Here is a 21,493-nt window from a genome sequence, read left to right as displayed (position 1 = left end):
CACGCCAGGACGTCATCCAGTTCTGAATATGATTAAAATAGTTCTGAAGAGGAAAGCATAAATGTTTGCAATCGATTAAAGAAGTCCTCCCGTATCAATTTGAGCCGTAAGGACTCCAACGTAGCATTCCAGAAAATGCACAAGATGGCGCCTAAGCTCCGTTGGAAATGGGGTGATTTGTCTGCTGGGAATTTGTGTGAACTAGTATCAAATAGCAGTCTTGGTGCAATACACAACGATTCACCATTGCGTTATTTAGTTGTTTTCCTTCTAATTTCGCAATCAACACAGTTTTTCAGACGAAAAAAAGTACCCAAAATGCATTGGGTCGCTTTCTCGGTCAGGGGCGTTCCAGATGTGACGTCACGTCAGGCATCATCACCAAATCAAAAACAAGACTTCCTGAATATTCAGCGTGAGTCTTAAAACGTAAAATATAGCTATATGCGGTGGAATCATTTTAAAATACGCTCAGTAGAAGTCATTTGAAGCCATTTTACAAATTATGGACAGAACTTGTCCGGAGACGTCGGTTGTCTTTTAAACACTTCAAATTGGTCAAAAAAATGATAAACATAGCAGATCCACATGGAGGACGGAGCAATAGTACAGGTACCATTCGACATATGACCGTGTTCCGTTCCGACCAACCAGTCGTAAGTCAAAAGGGTTGTAAGTCAAAAGCAATTCAAAATGGCCGACGCAAGGGTTACACTCCAGGATAATACACAATCTGTTGTTTTTATGCAACTTTTTCGGTTGAATACTATTATATATCAAACTGTTTACAGTTCATTTATAAATGTTACACCTTTTAGTGTTATTTTTATCATATTTCATATTATCAATTTATATTTTGATTTTCTGTTGTATATTTCAAGCTACTGAGTGTAGCCACGCGGTAGATTGCTGTGCGAGAGTGAGATGCTGGCTGGCTGGCCAAAATTGTTGTACGCGTTGCCGGGATGCTAGCGCGTTGCGGTGCCGGGCGTAGAATAAAAAAATGGGTCTAGCTGTCGTGGTTGTAAGTATGGGTGGTCGTAAGTCGAACCGGTCGTAAGTCGGATGGTATCTGCATAGATGTGGGGGAAAAAATGTTAAATTGACTAAATTTTTGGCTATTTACTTTTTCTAACAAGCAAGAATGGTGGAAAACGATATAAACACTAATCAGATGAAAATTCATGTTTATTTTGAAATACCTTCAGTGTGAATGACCTTGGGCAAGAAGCGTACAGCTACTCTCATCTCTCCTCGCCCACTTGAAGCCGTCAGAGTTGTTCTTGTCTAAAATAAACCATTAAAACAAGATGACAGAAAATGATTGGAGCGATATGAAATAATTTTTTTTCCCTATTGGTGATGTGTAGTTTTGGAGGTCTAAACACAAGATTGTGCATAAGTCCTGGAGAAGGGATCAACATAAGACCTTGGTCATGAGCGGCTGAAGGTGATTGAATGCAAATGTTTTTTTTTTGTTTTTCTCCTTACCTTTTTTTGCAATCGATAGACTAAATAAAGAAATAAAATATGTAATAATAATAATATTAATACATTTCATTTCTAAGCGCCTTTCAAAACTCTCAAGGACACTTTACAGTCACAGGATACATTTTTCTGTGGGTGAGTAGCGGCAGCCACACGCGCCAGCCTTCACTCAACCCGGAAGTAACTCGAATAGATAAAGTTAGCTAGCTAGCTAATAGATAGCTATTAGATAGCTACCTCGATAGCTAATAGATAGCTAGTAGCCAGCTAGACAGCTAGTAGATAGCTATTAGATAGCCATTAGATAGCTATTAGCCTCTTGGATAAGAAGCAAAACGTCCGACACCTTCAAAGAAGTACAGATGACGGCTGAAGAAACCTTTTCATCATATGTGTACATTGTACCCTGGCTCTCAGCGGCAAGTCGTTCATGTGGGTGTGATCAAAGTCCCACTTCGAGAGATCCGTATCCACCTCGCCCAAGAAGTTGTTTCGACCAAATGTGTCATGGTGCCACACAGAAAGAACCAAAGTCTGGGTTTTGAGATAATCGCTGCTCACGCGATACTGGAAAAAGAAAATGTGGATGCAAATGAATGATAATAATAACACTGTGTTGAATACATGAACATGGATTGTGGATAAAAAATGGGACAATTGCATGGAAATGTCCACTTACCCTCAAGATCTCATTGAATGTCGGATTCAGCGTCTTTTTCTTGACAGATGTTTTCTTTTTGCCAAGGTGAATTTTGTCAGGAACAAGGTAACTTTTGACATAACTGTGAGAAGCACACACACACACATATCAACCAATATGTCTTGTCGATGAGAAGGTTTCTTCAGCCGTCATCTGTACTTCGTTGAAGGTGTCGGACGTTTGGCTTCTTATCCAAGATGCTTCGTCAGCGAACTAAAGTCTTTTGCTGGTAGTTTCGGCCCTATATATCCCTACTGTCCAGACGTGGCGGTGCCGGACTCTGTGATTGGTACCCTGCTCTCAGGTTGGGGGGAGCAGAGGACTACTCCCTTAATAGGGAGTAGAGAGAGTATAGAGAACTATAGTATATCATAGAGTAGAGTATAGAGAAGTATGGAATTTAATAGAAGTAATCAGTGTAGCCTCAGGGAGCCTCTCACTGCTGCGTTCTTGACCAATCACGTGGCTTTAACCGAAGACTGGGGGCGGGGAATAGAGGACAAAAAAAGTCGGCTGCCATTTTGTTTTTAGGAGAACGGCTCGTTCGCGAATGACACATCACTCATTGTGGCAGCTCTGTGTGTATCCCGAAAAATAGTTTGTATGCCAAGGTAAAATTTTCAGACATTTAACGTTCGTAAACCGAAAAGTTCGTAAGCCAAAGGGTTCGTAAACTGAGGTACCACTGTAATTGCACTACATCCGTTTTTGGAAAATCTCTTTGTGGCTGGGTTCAATCCAAAACAGTCATATATTCTACAATGAGAACTCCCATTAAAAGTGCTTCCTCGATAGGACTCACGGATCTGAGCGGCCTCTTTTGGGATCAGCCGCCGCCAAATCTCGGCACTGGGCCACGAAGATGTGGAACTCTCTGAGCTTTTGCACGTAGTTGATGGAGAACTGGATGCTCCCTTGTACATCCACGCTGCCGTAGTCGCTGCTGTCCATGGTCGTCACGCTGCCGCTGAACTGCTAGTCAGAACACACCACACAAGACAATCGTGGCTCTGTGTATGCGACTGTTTCGTTTCAAGGGAAGTCAAGACAAAATTTTTAAAATTAGGACTGATGCAGACCAGGTGAAAGAACAAAAGATAATTCTTGCAGCCTGTAATGCACAGGTGTCAAAGTCAAGGCTCGGGGACCAAATCTGGCCCACCCCATCATTTTATTCGGCCTGCGAAAACAAATCAAACATGTCAAGTGCCCTGATGCTTGCGAAAGTTTGAACCACATTTTCAAATTGTAGTATGTCAACTGCAATAATAGCCATAATTCTTCACTTCAGATTTGAAAACTAGTTATTCACTTACTCATTCACTGCCATTCAAAAATTTATTCGGGCATTGAAAATATGACATAGAGCACCATTCCCGAATGTGTTCGTGTTTTGTTTTTTTTTAATGTTTGGGTGCCAATAAAGCGCTGCCCATTGGCCTCTGGCAATGTTTTTCCTTTTCCGCAAGTGGGTAGCATTTCCCTTTGTTCCATGTTAGCGCTTTGTTCCAGCTTCAGCTGTTGTTAAAGCGCTATATAAACAAATATGTCAATATTGTATTTTGGACATCTGCCCGCATTTCAAGCTCATATAACTTCAGACTTATATAATTTAGGAATTAACTCTTTTTTTTCTGAAGAAAGAAGGTAGTCTAAGGTCTCTAACGCTGTATTCAATGTTTATGTAGTCATAAAACTCAATATTCTGTGGGTCCTGGAATTCAAGTGACAATGACAAAAACACTGGCACTGGAGTGCACACATTTTTGCACATTTGGCAGTGAATGAGTTAATTTGTAATGGTTTCAAACATTCTAATGGTTTCCCCAAATTCATAACGGCCCTTGAGAGGAAACTGTAATTTCAATGTAGCCCGCTGCAAACAAAAACAATTTTGACCCCCCTACTGTAGTGACTTTAGGCCTGCTGTTGTGGTTAGCAAACAGTGAACTCTAAGACGTCACATTAGGCAGAACTTGTAATTATCGCAAGCAGTTAGTATAAGCGGTTCATGAAGCAGTGAGTGAGACGTACAGACGACACCGAGGCCAAGTCGAAGGAGGAATCCATCGAGGGGAAAATGTCCTCGTAAATGGGGGTGTCATCCTGCAACATATACGTGGTGCATCATGCATGGGGTGCCATTCATGCAGGGATTAGCACGGAGCATGCCAACAGTGCCCTTCTTTTTACCTCCGCATGCAAGACCGAGGGGACAGACTTGCTCATCTTCTTCAGGTGTAGCCGGCGTAAGAAGAAGCGTGAAGAAGTGGGCGTCGTGGAACCTATGAGACGGTTAAAAACGGTATAGCTACCTAAGAAAATCCAACACAAGCCCTGAATATTTACGACGCGATGTGAGATTGTTACCATCACCGCTTTGCCTCGTGTCAGTCTTTAGCTTTTGTCTTTTCTCTTGTCCTGTCAGAGAAGATTAAGTTATGTAAGTGTAATTAACGGTGATGCCAATGACGATGATGATGCTCACTTGGTGATAAAGATCCCGCCAGGTCCTCCATACTTTTAGCAAGCCCTTTCGGCCGGGCTTCTGCTCGCCGTAGCGCTTTCCTCACTGGGTTGTCCTCATCATCACCATATTTGCCTGGCAACGGTAAAAAAAGGGGTGCAAATGTATGACTCGGAGCAGGGGTTTCAAAGCTAATCTAGAAATAGCTTGATTTGCCTGGTTCACTGGTAGCTAGCTAGCTTATTCACAGCAGTTGTTTTGACATAAATTAAACGGTACAGATACTGTTATGGAGTTATGCTAACGTAAGGAAGGCACTCATTTGGATAAACTGAAATTTCAGAGCGCAGCTAGCTTGTTCACAGCAGTTCTTTTGACATAAATTAAATAGTCCACATAATGTTACGGAATTATGCTAACGTAAGGAACTCACTCAAATGGATAAACTGAAATTTACGAACGCGGAGTCAAACGGTAGACATACTATTACGGAATTATGCTAACGTAAGGAAGTCACTCAAACGGATAAACTGAAATTTAAGAAGGTGGAGTTAAACGGTAGACATAATGTTACAGAATTATGCTAACGTAAGGAAGTCACACATTTAGATAAACAGAAATGGAAGACCGTGGAGTCAAGCGGTAGACATACTGTTACGAAATCATGCTAACGTAAGGAAGTCACTCAAATGGATATGCTGAAATTTAAGAACGTGGAGTCAAACGGTACACATACTGATATGGAATTATGCAAAAGTAAGGAAGTCACTCATTTGGATAAACTGAAATTTAAGAACGTGGAGTCAAACGGTACACATACTGTTATGGAATTATGCTAACGTAAGGAAGGCACTCATTTAGATAAACTGAAATGTAAGACCGCAGAGTCAAATGGTAGACATATTGTTAGGGAATTATGCTAACGTACGGAAGTCACTCATTTGGATCAACTGAAATTTAAGAATGCGGATAAAGTCCTGTGCAGCTGCTGAGATTATCCTGGACAAATAATATCAAAAAATGGCAACTGTGCTCGTATTGTGAACCAACAGTGTGACAGAAAGAACATGTTAGCATTACTGGTGTGTGCCTGAAGAACTTCCCCAGCCCTCAAGCCAAACATCAAAGACTGAGTTTTGACGACAGACTTAACTTTGGCAAACAAATATAACGTAAGACACGGATACAGTGTCGTGTTTGGTTAACAGTTTCAGCAGAGATATTAAAGCTTCATTGCAATGACAATGCGATTTTCATATTGTTTTGTTTATGTTTTTGTCAACTATACGAGACCCAAACGTTTTTTTTTTTTGTCGTGACTGACTTGGCATGAGTCTTTATAGCGATGTCACGCACGATGGCCGATGCAGAATGATTTCTAAAAGTCTACAAAACTATTTTGTCTGGTAATTAATAGAAAAAAATGCATCAAAACGATATTCTTCCCGCAATCAAGACATGATTTAAACCATGTTTGAATGGAAACACGTGGATGTTTTCAGTTAAAACCTCAACAAACTGATGCTCCCTTTGCGATCTCATCGAGACACAGTGGTCTAAAAACCCGAACGCTAAGATGGCTAGCTATCTAGCTGGCTAGCTATTAGCTGTCTATTGGCTTTCTATCTATTTGTCTTAAAAAACTTATCCTGTGACTGTAAAGTGACCTTGTGAGTTTTGAAAGGCGCTTATAAATGAAATGTGTTATTGTTATTATTAGCAATGGCTGACAAATTCAGAAATATTTTCATCAGGGATTTTGTTGTTGACTGCCCAAGGAAAGCGTGGCAATAATAATTCAAATTCTGGCATCAATTTTGTTAACAAGCATCTCCCAGATTTTATTTCGTCAATTTCTTTTTTTTTCATTTGGCTTTTCATTGGCTTAGAAATGTGATTATCTGTTTGTTCTAATTTGAATATTCATATGGGGCGTAGAGAGGGAGGAGTCTCATATTCCAACAATTCTGAATTGATTGAGATGTATGAAAGGAATTTGGATTCATCCGTATGTATAGATTAAAGCATCTGGATTTAGTGGTAGTGTGTGATTATTATTTCCTGGATTTGGGTCGTACGCTGATATGAAAGCCTGTGAAAGCGTTTTCATGTTTATTATGTTTGTTAAAGTCATTATAAGTGCCTTGCACGCTGGGTCTGAGAGGACAGTAATTTCATTTGTGCTGTGTGTCATGCATATTAGCATATTTGAAAATAAAGCTGACTTTAATGTGAAAGTCTTTGTACATGAAAGACCTGGAAATGTATTTCAAATGTAATGGTAATGTCTAGTGAATGTAATTTTTCCACACAAAGAAAGGTTATGCAACCAAATATTAAATGTAATTCACTTCCACTTCATCTAAGAATGTCCCTTTCCCATACTTTTGCTCTTTTAAAAAGTGGGTGGGGTCTAAAAAAGGTGTTTTAGAACCTTCTGCATGAAAATACCATAGAAAAAAAAGTGAACTGCTTTCTCATATTCATCTAATAATCTGACACCTAACTATCTTCAGATTGTCCTTCCTGTTCCAATACTTTTGGAGGAGACTGCGCATGGCTTCACAGTGACAGATGCTTCCCTTCGACGAGATTTGAGAAAATAAGCAGAATAAAAGACGGGTCGATGAATATGGCTTACATTTAAAAATGTTCCTCGAGTTGGACCAGGATTTGGACTCAGGGTCAGCATCTGTGCTGCTGTTATTTAGCGACACTTGGCGCAAATTCATCTTGGCACTCTGATTGAATCTTCGCTCCTCTGAGCCTGTTGGGGTGCTGGTCCTCACAGGTCCACCGAAACCTTCTTCCTCAGTGGGCAGTGTACCCAACTCATTGGTCATCCCCAAGTAGTGGCTGTAGTCTCGGGGCACGAAGGCTCTCGCCAGGGGGGTTTCGGTTCCATCCTTGAGCTGCTTGATGTTCTGAGCGCGATCGCTGCTCTGCTTTCTGCTATGGGAGTTGACGGGGCTGACTTGGATCTTCAGCGTCGGCTCTTCTGGATCAATGAGAGCGAACATGCTGGCGGCTCGACGCAAAGATCTACCGCCGCTGCTGGAATGGCTGAAACTGTCTTTTCTTTTCTTGGGAGAATGAGCCTCCTTAGTTGGAGATGGTGGTGGTCTTGCATCTCTTTCTTGACTGCTTGAGTCTTTCAAGATCTTTTTAGGTTTCTTGGACAGACCTGACTCTGGCAGGTTCTTGCCGTTGGCTGCGACAGGAGTTGTTTCAACGGGTGACAATGACCGTTGCTCAGGCTCAGAATGCTCTTGAGGTGGTGGCGGAGTATTGACTTGTCTTTTGGGGCTTTTAGCCTTTGAGTCTGTGGTGGCTTCATCCCAGAACTCCAGCAGACTACTAAACTGTGCCCGGCTTCTACCAAGTGTGGGCGACATTTTATCTAATTGATGATTTAGTGGCAGACCAGGCAAATAACTTTTATTGGAGTCTTCCCCGTCACTGCCTGAATTGTTGGCAATGGCCCGCAAGTCAAATTCCGATTTGGTAAACCTCTTGTTCAGCTTGGGACTCCGCATTCCTTTGGGTTTACTCCCATTAAACGAGGGCTTGCTTGCCCCCTGCTCCCAGAATATTTTGAGCTTCTTGATCTTCTCTGCTGTGCTTTCGTGCCGAGGATGGGTTTGTCTTTTGGGGGAATGAGGACCATCCATGTCTCTTGTTTTGGGTGACTGCTTGTGGTCTAGGCTGGAATTCGGAGGTGTTGTATAGATGTTCTCTCCATTGTTTCTACAAGTCTTGAGGTATGGAAAATTGTGGCTTTGAGGCAAATTGATCTTCTCTGTTTCTGGACTTTGGAGATCTCTAGACTGCGGAATAGTTTCTGGTTGTTTTAAAGAGACCTTTGACTCTGGACTAGTTCCTGGAGTTGATTTTGGCACTAGTTGCTCAACAAATAAAAGCTCAACGTTTGAACCTTTTCTCTCCGCGACTTGGGGATGAGCAGTCATACTATCAGGGTCCCCCAAGTCTAAACTCTCTAACTCGTGATCGTCTTTCAGTACCACATACTGACTGTCCTTCACCACATTTGGAACAGAGGTTACCTTGTCATTGAATATGTCAGAATCAATGTCTGGAATGTTCTCGTTTCCTTCTCTTGTTTTGGCATTGTCTCCAGGTGTTGTGGATGTAATACTTTGGGGATATTTGTTAGTGTTCTCCTCAAATGATTTCATTTCAGAGATGTTGCTTTCACCGTCAACATTTTTCACATTGATCATCATCTTTTTGCCCGGTTCTTCTGACTGACCTGCTGTCATTTCAACAGATTCCTTCTCCTCAACACTTGCAACATCTTTCTTTAAGATCTGCTCGCTTCCCAGCTCATGGTTTTTGTCTGGACTCCTTGAGACCACTGGTCGACCTTTGCAGTTCAGCCAATCGCTGCTGTCAATGCTGCGATTAAACCAATCGAGAACTTTTGAGATGGAATCCTCGTCGTTGCCTGTGGGACTGGAGATCTGCGTGGTCAACTTGAATGAGCGTTTCTGTTGAGATCTCTTCTCATGGGAGGTCTCAATAAAGTTGATGTCATAGGATATTGGAGGGTCTAAAAGTAAAGAAAATAACCCGTAAGAGGAACATGAGCTCTAGTACGAAGGTAGCATCTGCCTTTCCCTAACAGAGGCTGCTAGTCTTAAAGAGACAACTCATTTTTGTTCATTGACTAACGACCGCACAGATCAAGACTTACCGGCAGTTCTTCGCCAATCCGGCTCGTTCACTGAAGACATCACGCTGCTGCCAATCACTGGGTCACAATCACGGTGGGTGGAATTGTCTTCGATCAGCTGTGCCGTGTCGTCGTCAAGTAATGTGTTACCTCTTGTACATGTGACAAATAAATGAATGAAGTTATATATTTTTACCAAAGATGTCTTCTTGCCTCCCTCCAGACTGGAATGAGATAAAACCGGAGGATCACCACGCAGGATCTGCCGAGGAATCTCCGTAGAAGCAGACGAGCGGGCCGACCCAGTGACTTCATCCGTGGATCGGTTGGAACTTCCATTTGAGCCCTGATGGAAGTTTCGTCTCAGGAGTGGTAAGAACCCGACCGAGACCACTTTAGCATCCGAGACTGTGCCGCTGCTGCCCGACAGGCTTGGGCTTTGTTTTGAGATGTATGTCCTTCTTTTGGGGATGGGCTTCAACCCTGAAGAGGAACCTTCAGATGTGACGGAAGTCACAGACGTCTGACTGCCATGTTGTTGACGTTTCAGCGGGGAAGTAGCCCCTACGGAAGGAGAAATGCCATTTGTTGGGATTGGTATAACGGTTTCATTTTTGCTTACCTGTCTCAGAGAGCCGTTCAGCTGGCTCGACCACAATGAGCGAAGGTCGATTAAAAGGGTTGCGTCTTGTCTGGAAGGAAGACAAACATAGTTGGAACAACAAGAATACTACTGTACAAAACATCCTGATGTACAAGGAACAAATGTTTGTTTTTCCAAAGCAAACATGCCTACCATTCTTGGAGAATGGACTGATGATGTCATCTCGTCTTTCTTTGCATCGCTACAGAGAAAATTCAATAAATATATTAACCGTGAGCAATTTAAAAATGAACACATCATAGAAATTCGAAAATTTGCAATATATCTCTTCTAAATCGTAATTATGAAATGAATACGCTCTTAAAGAAATGTCCAACTAGAAAATGTAAGTAGAGACGTGTTTTCCATGCAAATGCCCTAATTCGTTCCAAGCACCGCAAAAATTCAGACGTAAATATTTCCTAAATCATAAATTGCATCAAATTATGTAACAAATACATGTTAAAATTTATTGCACAATAAATGAAGGCTGTGCATCATGTAAAAAAACAAGGAGTAGAATGAATATTACTTAACTGTGTCCTTTTTGGTTTTTTTTTTTGCCTTCTTCTATTCGAGTTCTCTCTTAGAAGTTGTTTTTGCTAGCGTTTGGTAAAGAACGTGCTAGATGCTAGGATCTTGCGCTCAACTGTAATCTGAGTTTTCGTAACTTTTTTATTTTTAATAACGAGAGACAATGTTTTCCTGCTGAGGAATGTCATAACAGAAAAGCAACAGTAAGATTGGTGAAACGTTATACATATAAATTTAACAAATACAGTTTTAAAAAAACACTTATCTGCGTCATTTATTGCCGTTATACAATACATACTATACAATACATATTGATTTATATAGCGCTTGAACAACTGCGGAAGCTGTAACAAAGCGCTTAACATGGACAGCTATCATATACAGGGAATAAAGTAGTCACAAAGATAGTAGAGGGAGTGAAACCAAGATCAAGTCAGAATCATGTTGAGTCGAATGCCAAAGAGTACAAGTGAGTTTTGAGTGATATCGATGAAAAGGTTTATTCAGCTATTATCTTTACTTCTTTCAGACATTTCGCTCCTCATCCGAAAAGCTTCGTCAACAAACATTTTGAGTTATAGTTTACTGTACTGTGAACGAAAACAATGCTAAGTATCTGATAAAGATTAGACAGAAAAAGAAGTTATCATATTTAAAAGTTTCATGCTTAGCTGGCCAACCAAACAAAAGGCACAGATGGTCTGGGGTCAATCTGAGGTCAACAGACACAGCAAGTTAAACTGCTATCTTCATCAAGGAGATCTGGCCTTGGACAGAATTTAGGACTTGGGAAACTCCTTTATCACCGGAGTAATTTACGACTTGAAACTCCTTCACAGGAAGAGCTCATTAGCCAGGTTACACATTTATCAGTTCATAGAAAAGAATATGTTTTATTGCTTAGAGCTGTTCGTGTTTAGAAACGTTCCAGGGCCCGGTATTCTAATCCAGAATGTTTTACTAATGTATCACTTACATGTATTTGCATATACTCTCAATAAATAGCTTGGCAGAGGGCCGCATAATTCGGGCGTCTGTCATGAATGACTGCGTTCCCTGCCGGCAGTAAAATACACTCTTTCTGGGTCCGATATTGATTTTTTTCCACTACTTTAAAGATCCTAAAGAGCTCAATCTGCACTAAATGGAAGACGTTTGAACAAGCACCAGTGCTCTTCTGAGCACAAGGACGGGGGAAAAAAAAGCAAATATTGACTAAGTCAAGAAACCACAATGAAAGATCTCTTGGAAGATAACCCCAAAAGGACAATTTCTTCTCCAAAAGATTCCACAAGGAATCAATAAACTTGATCCAATTTAGATACAACTCCAAAAAAAATCATCATAATATCAGAGAAGATCACATTCCGTTTCATGGTCAAAATTAGCGGTCATTTCTCCTTCAGAGGCAATGACGCAAAGAGTTTTATTGCATTAAACACTTTGCTTAACATGCATGCCGCAGGAAAACATCTGAACTCATGGACCTCATTCAGTACAGTATTTCAGAGCACCCGTGCAGGCTACCGGCTTGGTAAAAAGTCACATATTCCATCTTGGCGCACCTTTGTTTACATGCAGCAAGTCACAAGACAAACACGGACACATTACCACACACCAGGTAGTGTGGGGGAAGCTTAACGCAGAGGAATTATTCTGGAGATAAATGCTTTGTTCGAGACTTTAAGAGATTTCCACATGGGGAAACTTGCAAGATGTAGAGAAATGAAAACACAAATTCATAACTTGATACTTTTGGGAGAGAAAGATTCTCACACAATGGATTTTAGTGCTCCAATTAAAATGATCATAACATGACCGGATGTAAATCTCATCCTGTAGATTTGGTTAAAGCCACGTGATTGGTCAAGAACACAGCAGTGAGGCGGGGTTTACAGACAGAGAGAGAGTGAAGCCATTCTCCCAAAAAGAAAATGGCTGCCAACATTTTTATTAGCCTCTATTCCCCGCCCCCAGTCCTCGGTTAAAGGCACGTGATTGGTCAAAAACGCAGCAGTGAGGGGAGACGGTTTAAACATTAAAGAAATAGGCAGACGACAGTGAGAGAGTTTCAACTTTGATAGTTCAAAGGCAGAGTGTAGACTGCAAGGTTAAAATTCCCATCAATCAGGCTCCACAAACAACCCACACAAGCCATCAGTTCAAGTTGAATTGAAAAGACAAGCAAGGAAACCAGCTAATAAGCGCTTTGTTTCAGCTTTAGCTGTTGTTAAAGCACTATGTACTGTAAATCAATATTTGTATTGTATTGTAAGTTTTGACTCTTGGTAATTGTGCTAAAGCAACGCATGACCAAGAAAACAAATGCTTGTGATGACTGTTGTAAATTCAAAGAAAAGAAAGTGTACCTGAATTCTAGTGACATATCCAAACTTCTGGCAGGTTTCTGCGGCGCACCCACATCACAACTTAGATTGCTGGCTGCTCTCAGTCTTTCGGATCGATAAGAGCCCTCTGCAACGGAAAGGAAACATATGAAGACTATGGAAAGGATTCTTAGATGCAGTTCAGGGTGAGGGAATCTTGCTATCTTCTCTCTGTCAATCTATTTAGATTGGATTGGACTCGCGCAGTGGAAAAAAATTACATTTCACAGCAACAAAGTTCTGGAAGGAAGCGTAAATTGGCATTTTCGTGTTTATTATGTTTGTTAAAGGATTATAAGTGCTTTGCACACTGGGTCCGAGAGGACAATAATTTCATCTGTGCTGTATGTCATGCATATGAGCAAATTTGACAATAAAGATCACTTTGACTAAAGGAAAGGAAGAAGTAGAAAAACAAAATACAGGAGCTGCTGTAAAGGTAGTCACTCTCGCGACGCCATTTTGAAGTAAATCAACAAAAAAACAAAATAACAAATAATGTGACAGAACACAAAAGACACAGATAGTCATTCAATCTTAAGCACTTTCTGCACCCTCTTTATCGTATGAAGAAGTTCTAGATAAAAAAGGAGAGTCCTTTTCACCAGTGGATCAAGGTTTCATGGTGAAATGTGCACGGCTGCTACAAGCTAAATGTTGAGAGCAAATACGAAGCTTTGTTGAAAACATTGTCGAAAAGAGATTGTCTTCTGTCCCACGTAAATCCGCTTCAATTCCAAGCCGTGACAATTCCACAAACGCATCGGCGCTCTGCGCTAACTCTCCTTTCTTCTCACCGCAGGCTCCTAAAGCCATGCAATTAGAGGTGTCAAACCCTTTTTTTTTTTGTTTCAGAGGAACTTTGGAGTTATCGCTTCCTTCGGATATAAAATTTTGCCCATGACAATTTGACATTTTGGTACAGATTCGAGTTGACACATGATTGCCACCAGGCAGTCAGGAGACTCAACTCCCTCCCAGCCCTACAACCCCTGCCCCTTCCCACTGCCACACTCACCGAACTCTGAATACACGGTGTACTATCATCCAACTCTATTTTTTTTTTTTTTTTTTTTTTTCCTGCAAGACCTCACTTCAACCTTATTTTTTTTTGTTTTTGCATTACTACACTACGTCACTTTACATACGTCACTACCTCACTTTACATTCAGAAATTACATGTATTGTCTGTTGTCAATTGTCTGTCTTTTTTAGCCACATTATAAGTGCCATGCACGCTCGGTCCGAGAGGACATTAATTTTATCTGTGCTGTATGTCATGCATATTAGCATATTTGACAATAAAGCTGACTTTGATTTGCTCCCACGGGCCATATAAAATTACAGGCCAAGGATCGCATCTGGCCCCCGGGCCTCGACTTTGATACCTGTTATTCGCATCATCCACTCAATTATTTTTTGTTATAATAAAAATAGGAGGATTAAAAAAAAACATGACACATATTGCGTTGCATCTATCTCCACCAACCTGAAGCTCTCCTCTGCTTCATGGAGGCCAGGATGATTTCAGAGCCATGGATCTTGTCCATATGTCTGCGAGACTTGGCTTCGTAGAACCATTGGCCTGTCAGATACTTCAACTTGGAGTCTGATGATGAACCTTGGCTCAGGATGCTCTCCAGTTTCCTGGTTTGGGGATACAGTGATACCATGGCTTACGAACTTAACTGGTTCCCAGACAGAGTGTGTAAGGCGAAAACTGTGTATCCCAAATATTAATTTCCCATAGGAAACCATTAAAATGAGAATAATCCGTTCCCAGGTCCCCATAAAATATCATTTTCTACTTTCTAATTTTCTAAGCCTTAAAACGACACAAAATATGCCTTATTTTATGTATAATAAATGGGCTATGGTATTATAATTAAAGAAATAAACACGGGATATTTTTTACTGCGGGTTAGCAGCGGCAGCCACACGCTCCAGCATTCACTCAACCCGGAAGTAACTCAAATAGATAGAAAGCTAGCCAGCTAGCCAATAGATCGCTAATAGATTTGGATGTCTTATGACTCCATGTGGTTTACCGACAAGGGGATTTGAAGCCTTGTTATTTATTGGTTAACTTTTTAGCGTGCTAGTCATATTTTAAGCTAATGAAATTTTAGTTTAGTCACCACACTGCCATCTTGGAACACAACGACAATTATATTATAGATCAAAACTATCAACACTGAAATACGAAGCCTCTTTTCTTCCCCAGCGGGAACAACAAAGCTACGTGCCGAGAGAAATGCGATGATTCAATAAGAATCAGCACATGATCGGGATGGGGAAAAGAGGCAAACATCTCCATTGAGTGGAAATCGAATCAACAAAAGACAGCGTCATGTGATGAAAAGGCAGGGCAATTATTATGGGATGTTGTCATAATCCTTTTACACGCACGCACGCACACCGACTCCACTTAAATCCTGATGAAGAGCATATTGTCTGTTCGCATTCTTCACCGTGCAGCTCTTAAAAGGCTTTCAAGTTGGCCGCTCGATGCACTTTGATCCTCATTTGGAATGAAAAACTTTCCGAGGCTAAAACATTCGGTACATCTGCGCATATTTCAATGCTGGATCAAAATGGACTTTTTGGGGAGTAGCGGTTACTACAAGTGCACGTTTTACTGCATGTTATCAGGTTACAAGGGTACATTAGATTAAATGAGCCTTTATTTGTCTCACAGTGGAGAAATTTACATTTTACAGCAACAAAAAATGAATAAATCTGAACAATCCAAATGGTAAAAATTGTTCTAATAGGCCACCATCAATTGTTACATACTGTATTTCTACTAAGTTTACCCAATTAGCTAACTCAAATAGATAGAAAGCTAGCTAGCTAATAGCTAATAGAAAGCTAGCTAGATAGCTAATAGGTAGCTAGCGAGATAGATAGCGAGCCAGCTAGTTATCAAGCCAGCTACACTAGCTAGCTAGCTATTTCTTATCTATTAGCTATCAGCTATCTAGCTGGCTCGCTAGCTATCTCGCTAGCGACCTATTAGCTATCTAGCTAGCTAGCTATTAGCTATTTTTTTATTATTATTTATTTTATTATTATTATTATTTTATTATATATTATTTGGAAAAAAATATATTTATATATTACAATTGGAATGCTGTTTTCACCCATTGAAGGTGCGCCTTATAGTCCGATGTGGCTTATATATGGAAAATGTTTGAATATACACCATTCCAGTAGCTAGCTATATATTTACTATTAGTGATGTTGCTAGCGAGATATCTATTAGCTAGCTATCTAGCTTTCTATCTATTTGAGCTACTTCTGGGTTGAGTAAACGCTGTCGCATGTGTCTGCTATCTAGCTGGCTACCTAGCTAGCTATTTATTTGCTATCTAATATCTATCTAGCTAGCTGGCTGTCTAGCTAGCTATATATTTTCAATCTATTAGCTATGTTGCTCGCTAGATATCTATTAGTTATCCATCTAGCTATCTATTAAAGTGACCTTGAGAGTTTTGAAAGGTTGAAAATTTTTGCATTACCAAATTCCAAAATTTGAATTGCACTTAAACGCTTGCATACAAAATAAATCAATTTCAAAGAAAAGTTATCAGTTATCAGATATCATTTGTACTTGTGTGACTCAAAGTCCGGCACCAGAAAAGCGCCTCCCCCCTTTAGCTGCGACTGGCTATTAAAGGCAATGTTTGACATTCTTGTGTGTACCAGACCGTGAACACACGTGTCCATGTACGAAATTCTTCATGTCAAATTCCCAGCCACCACCTTGTTATCGTATTAGGCTACCCCCAAGGAATCTTAAACTAAAGGCGAAAAAAAAGCTCAAAAGGAACGTTGCAAAAATCTTCTAATGCTGGAAGGATATGACAATTTAGGTACAGTGATACCTTGGCTTACAAACTTAATTGGTTCCCAGACAGTGTGTGTAAAGTGGAAAGTGTGTATCACAAAATTATGTTCCCATAGGAAACCATTAAAATGAAAATAATCCGTTCCCAGGTCCCCATAAATTAAATAAAATAATTTTCTAAGCCTTAAAATTACACAAAATATACCTTATTTTATGTACATTAAATGTGCTATGGTATTAAAATTAAAGAAATAAACTGTACCGTATAATAAAGTCGTTTTAGTTACCTTTATGATGGTCGTTGATGACTTGATGGAATGGAGTGGCCGGTTTCAACAGCATTAAACACTTGATGAGGAACGTAGCCTTCTTTCACCATCTTGAGGAATGATCCCTTGTAGGTGCTTTCTCTGCGATAATTTTACCTAGTTCCTCATCAATTGTGTTCTGTTTAGCTGGGTTGATAGCTTTTTGCATCAAGTGTACAGATGGCTTGTGCGGGTTATTTGTGGAGCCTGATTAATGGGAATTTTAACCTTGCAGTCTACCATCTGCCATTGAACTATCGAAGTTGAAACGAGTCCAAATTTCACAGTTTTCTATCATTTTGTCACTCTCTCTCTCTGTCGTCTGTCTGTCTCTTTAATGTTTAAACCACCTCCCTTCACTGCTGCGTTCTTGACCAATCATGTGGCTTTAACTGAAGACTGGGGGTGGGGAATAGAGGACAAAAACAGTCGGCTGCCATTTTGTTAGGATAACGGGCTAGTTCGCCAACGTCACATCACTCATTGAAGCGCTGTGTGTATCCCCCCCCCCCAAAAAAAAAAAAGTTTGTATGCCAAGGTAAAATGTTCATAAATTTAACGTTCGTAAACCGAAAAGTTCGTAAACCGAGGTATCACTGTACCTGACTCTCTGCTCCTCTGCCTGTTTGAGTTGGGCGTCCCTCCTCAGCACCGTCATAATGACGCCGTGCTCCTCCTCCGTCAGGAAGCTCAAGTCGATCATCCTTCCGTGTCGTCTTCCTCTCTCTCTCTCTCTCCGACAGTGGGAGACAGATTAGGAAACACCTGGAGAAGCACCGGGAGAGAGAATAAAATCAAACACGGCTTGGGATTTTTGCTATAGCGTTTGGTATACCGTATTTTCCGGTGTATAAGGCGCACCCAAAAGCCCTGATTTTAGTTATCTATTAGCTAGCTATCGAGCTTTCTATCTATTTGAGTTACTTCCGGGTTGAGTGAACGCTGGCGCATGTGTCTGCTATCTAGCTGGCTACCTAGATAGTTATTTTTTGCTATCTATTTGCTATCTATTATCTATCGAGCTAACTGGCAATCTAGCTAGCTATATATTGTCAATCTATTAGCTATGTTGCTAGCTAGATATCTATTACTTATCTATTAGCGAGCTAGCTGGCTTTCGATCTATTTGAGTTACTTCCGGGTTGAGTGAACGCTGGCGCATGTGTCTGCTATCTAGCTGGCTTCCTAGATAGCTATTTATTTGCTATCTATTAACTATCTGGCTAGCTGGCTATCTAGCTAGCTATATATTTTCAATCTATTAGCTATGTTGGTAGCTAGATATCTATTAGTTATCTATTAGCTAGCTATCTAGCTTTCGATCTATTTGAGTTACTTCCAGGTTGAGTGAACGCTGCGCATGTGGCTGCTATCTAGCTGGCTACCTAGATAGCTATTTATTTGCTATCTATTATCTATCTAGCTAGCTGGCTATCTAGCTAGCTATATATTTTTAATTTATTAGCTATGTTGCTAGCTAGATATCTATCAATCATCTATTAGCTAGCTACCTAGCTTTCTATCTATTTGAGTTACTTCCGGATTGAGTGAACGCTGACGCGTGTGGCACAGAAAAACTGATCCTGTGACTGAAAAGTGACCTTGAGAGTTTTGAAAGGCGCTTAGAAATGAAATGGATTATTATTATTATTATTATTATATTTGGGGTGCGCCTTATACTCTGGTGCACCTTATACACTGGAAATACTTTTTTTTTGCAAGCAATTTTTGTTTGTACTTTGTTTGACCTTCTTTTTTTTTTTTTTTTTTTTTTTTTGTGACGGGCTTTATTTGTATCTAAGATTTTGGGATCACATGACCATTTAGTTTGTCCACAAACTGTTAATCAGAGATGTTTTGCAAAGGTCACTTCATTTAATTTCTTCAGCAAACACGTCAACTTACTAACATGTCACACACCAAAATGTGCTTACATTTTTTGATTGCTTTGGCTAATAAACAATCATTAATATTTGAGCTTTTTAAAATATTTTAAACTGCCTGAAATGAAAATAAGAGCATAGAACGAGCATAGCACTCTTCTAATTCTCATACTGTAGTACAGTACATGGCAAATGAGGCTTTGTGAAATACTGCCAGCCACTAAATTTACTTGCAGAATTATGTTTTTCTTGCTGATTTACAAGTCAGGCAAATTGCGGGTGAATTTAAAATATAGAAAAATACAATGTTTTGCGACTCACACTGAACTTTCAGGTCAAGTCTCATTTTTTTTGTATTTTTCACAAGTGAGGAAAAAGAGCTTGTGTGTGTACGTCGAACCTTTAGACATAAAAGTCTTCTCGCTCCAGTGAATCTATTGGTTTATTTTTATTTCATTTATCCATGCCTGGCTTGGATAAAGCCCAGTTCGGTTCTTTTTTAAATATTTGCACTGACAAGAACATTTGAATATGTCATTTCAGGCAAGCTCTGGTGGAGTGCACAATGAGGTGTCAGTATGACAGATTGGAAAAGGATATTTGTTGAAGAAAGGAAATTAAATAGATAACCGTGAAACAAAAACAAAATATATTGGCTTATTTTAGAAGATTGAATACATTTTAACCAAAATATTTTTATATTATGTTTATTGCTGTGATTGTATTTTATTGATTATAGTGCCTATGCTTGTCTGTGACTGTAAAGTGTCCTTGAGAGCTTTGAAAGGCGCTTAAAATGAAATGTATTATTATTTTTATTGTATTTTTTTATGTTACATTAATTTTAAATTAGCTAAATAAAGAATTAGCAAACACATTCTTTAAAAAGTAATTTTTAGTTTGCTTATTACCCCCCCCCCCCCCCAAAAGATACCCAATTAGGACAAAAAATACCTGGACTAAAACAATGTAAATAGCACAGCCGCTTTATGTACAGTAAATACAGTTACAGTGCATATATCATATACTGTATGATTTATGCTTTATTTTTTATACTTTGCACTATATACAGTTATTTTTAGGAAACGTTTTTGTGTAATTGTACAGTTCCATCTTCTGTCATTTTTTTGTGCAGAAAATACTTTGTTTTTTTTTTCTTTTCACGCCCCAACCCCACTTTCAATTTTGCTACTATCGATTGCAAATTTCCCCACTGTGGGACTATTGAAGGCTTTATTATTCTGATTATGCAATAAAAACGACTCTAATAGAAAAATATTTGTGTTTATATTACAAGAAATTACAAAATTTTAAATCCATATTGATGACGATTCGTTTTCAAAAAAATGGACTTATACAATGTAAATAGCATAGCCTCTTTATGTAGACTTAATACAGTTACAGTGCATATATCATACAATCTTTGTGCTGTATTTTGTACTATATAGTTATTTTTATGTATCTTTTTTGTGCAATTGGATAGTTCAATCTTCTGTCACTTTTTTTGTGCATAAAATACTTTGTTGTTTTGTCTTTTCACTTTTTGCTACTGTCGATTGCAAATGTCCCCACTGTGGGACTATTGAAGGCGTTATGATTCTGATTATGAAATAAAAAGGACTCTAATGGAAAAATATTTGTTTATATTACACAAAATAACATGATTTTTCAATCAATCTTGATGACGATTCGTTTTGAATCAGCACTGGTACGGATACTAACATAAGTATCCATTGTAAGAACCTATTTTTAATTACTGACATCACAACGAATAATCAAAATTTTCATTTCGGATTTCTATTGAATTTTTAAAAAAAGTTAAATAATTTTTAGTAATGTTTTACATTTTAGCGACATTCATGAAAACGCTTACTTTACATCGTCAAATATTTTAAAATTCCTGAGCACTTGCTAACCAATTACCTGTGTCGTAAATGTTATGTTCTCAATGACAATAATACCAACTTTTACAATACAGTAATAGTAAGAACCTATTTTTAATGAGTGACATCACGACGAATAATCTAATTTTTCATTGAGGATTTCTATTGATTTTTTTTTTTTTTTTTTAAGTGAAATACTTTTTCGTACTGTTTTACATTTTAGCTTACTTTACATCGTCACATATTTTAAAATTCCTTTAGCGGTAGCACTTGCTAACCAATTAGCTGTGTCGTAGATGGTATTAATGTCATTCAGAACATAACAACTGTTACAATACAATACAATGCATTTATATAATGTATTAAGGTGAAATTTAACCATATTTATTATTTTTGTCCCCAATGAGGGGCTGCACTGCCTCAAAGTAAGGACAATTTCTGAGAGTATGTTGGTTAAGTGCAGCTTTGAGTGCACTGTAAATATTGAATGTCTCCTACCTTGAATGTTTGGTTTGCTTCTTGGAGGGCAAAAAAAAGTTTTAAAAAAGTAGTTTAGCCACCGGTGGTCCGCCACTGCTGTTACTGCACGGATGTTACTCAAAATTGAGTGTGCAGCGGAAAAAAAAGGAGCAAAATTCTCTCGAAATGGGTTGGACC

General features: G+C 39.3%; 1 protein-coding gene and 1 long non-coding RNA gene across 6 annotated transcripts in view; one reads left to right on the top strand and one right to left on the bottom strand.

Annotated features, from left to right (window-relative positions):
- The window catches only part of sytl2b (synaptotagmin-like 2b), a 25,349-nt gene extending 3,856 nt beyond the window's left edge, over positions 1–21,493 (bottom strand). Inside the window, exons 1-17 of one of the 4 annotated variants that reach the window (XM_089013711.1) lie at positions 21,335–21,493; positions 17,673–17,835; positions 14,402–14,559; positions 12,895–13,000; positions 10,145–10,193; positions 9,971–10,040; positions 9,545–9,912; positions 9,370–9,466; positions 7,297–9,225; positions 4,677–4,790; positions 4,559–4,609; positions 4,382–4,473; positions 4,223–4,294; positions 2,991–3,163; positions 2,168–2,270; positions 1,894–2,055; positions 1,203–1,287 (exon numbers count right to left, since the gene is read on the bottom strand). In XM_089013711.1, coding sequence (XP_088869837.1) covers positions 1,203–1,287; positions 1,894–2,055; positions 2,168–2,270; positions 2,991–3,163; positions 4,223–4,294; positions 4,382–4,473; positions 4,559–4,609; positions 4,677–4,790; positions 7,297–9,225; positions 9,370–9,466; positions 9,545–9,912; positions 9,971–10,040; positions 10,145–10,193; positions 12,895–13,000; positions 14,402–14,559; positions 17,673–17,773 — 3,730 coding nt within the window. In that variant the 5' untranslated portion in view covers positions 17,774–17,835; positions 21,335–21,493. Of the gene's footprint in view, positions 1–1,202; positions 1,288–1,893; positions 2,056–2,167; positions 2,271–2,990; positions 3,164–4,222; positions 4,295–4,381; positions 4,474–4,558; positions 4,610–4,676; positions 4,791–7,296; positions 9,226–9,369; positions 9,913–9,970; positions 10,041–10,144; positions 10,194–12,894; positions 13,001–14,401; positions 14,560–17,672; positions 17,836–21,334 lie in introns of all 4 variants that reach the window. The other 3 variants (XM_089013710.1, XM_089013712.1, XM_089013713.1) reach the window with 3 other exon arrangements.
- LOC148888640 (uncharacterized) lies at positions 4,705–13,945 on the top strand. 2 transcript variants are annotated; one of them, XR_016117159.1, is made up of 4 exons: positions 4,705–4,799; positions 9,358–9,442; positions 9,572–9,720; positions 12,929–13,945. It is a non-coding gene; the product is annotated as an uncharacterized LOC148888640 (long non-coding RNA). The 2 variants fall into 2 exon arrangements; XR_016117158.1 differs by lacking the exon at positions 4,705–4,799 and having other exon boundaries at positions 9,303–9,442.

This window comes from Hippocampus bargibanti, linkage group LG14, assembly GCF_051943395.1.
Source record: "Hippocampus bargibanti isolate YZ-2025 linkage group LG14, ASM5194339v1, whole genome shotgun sequence".
Classification (NCBI taxonomy): Eukaryota; Metazoa; Chordata; class Actinopteri; order Syngnathiformes; family Syngnathidae; genus Hippocampus; species Hippocampus bargibanti.
Note: the sequence above shows the minus strand (reverse complement) of the source record. Positions and strands in the feature narration are given on the sequence as shown.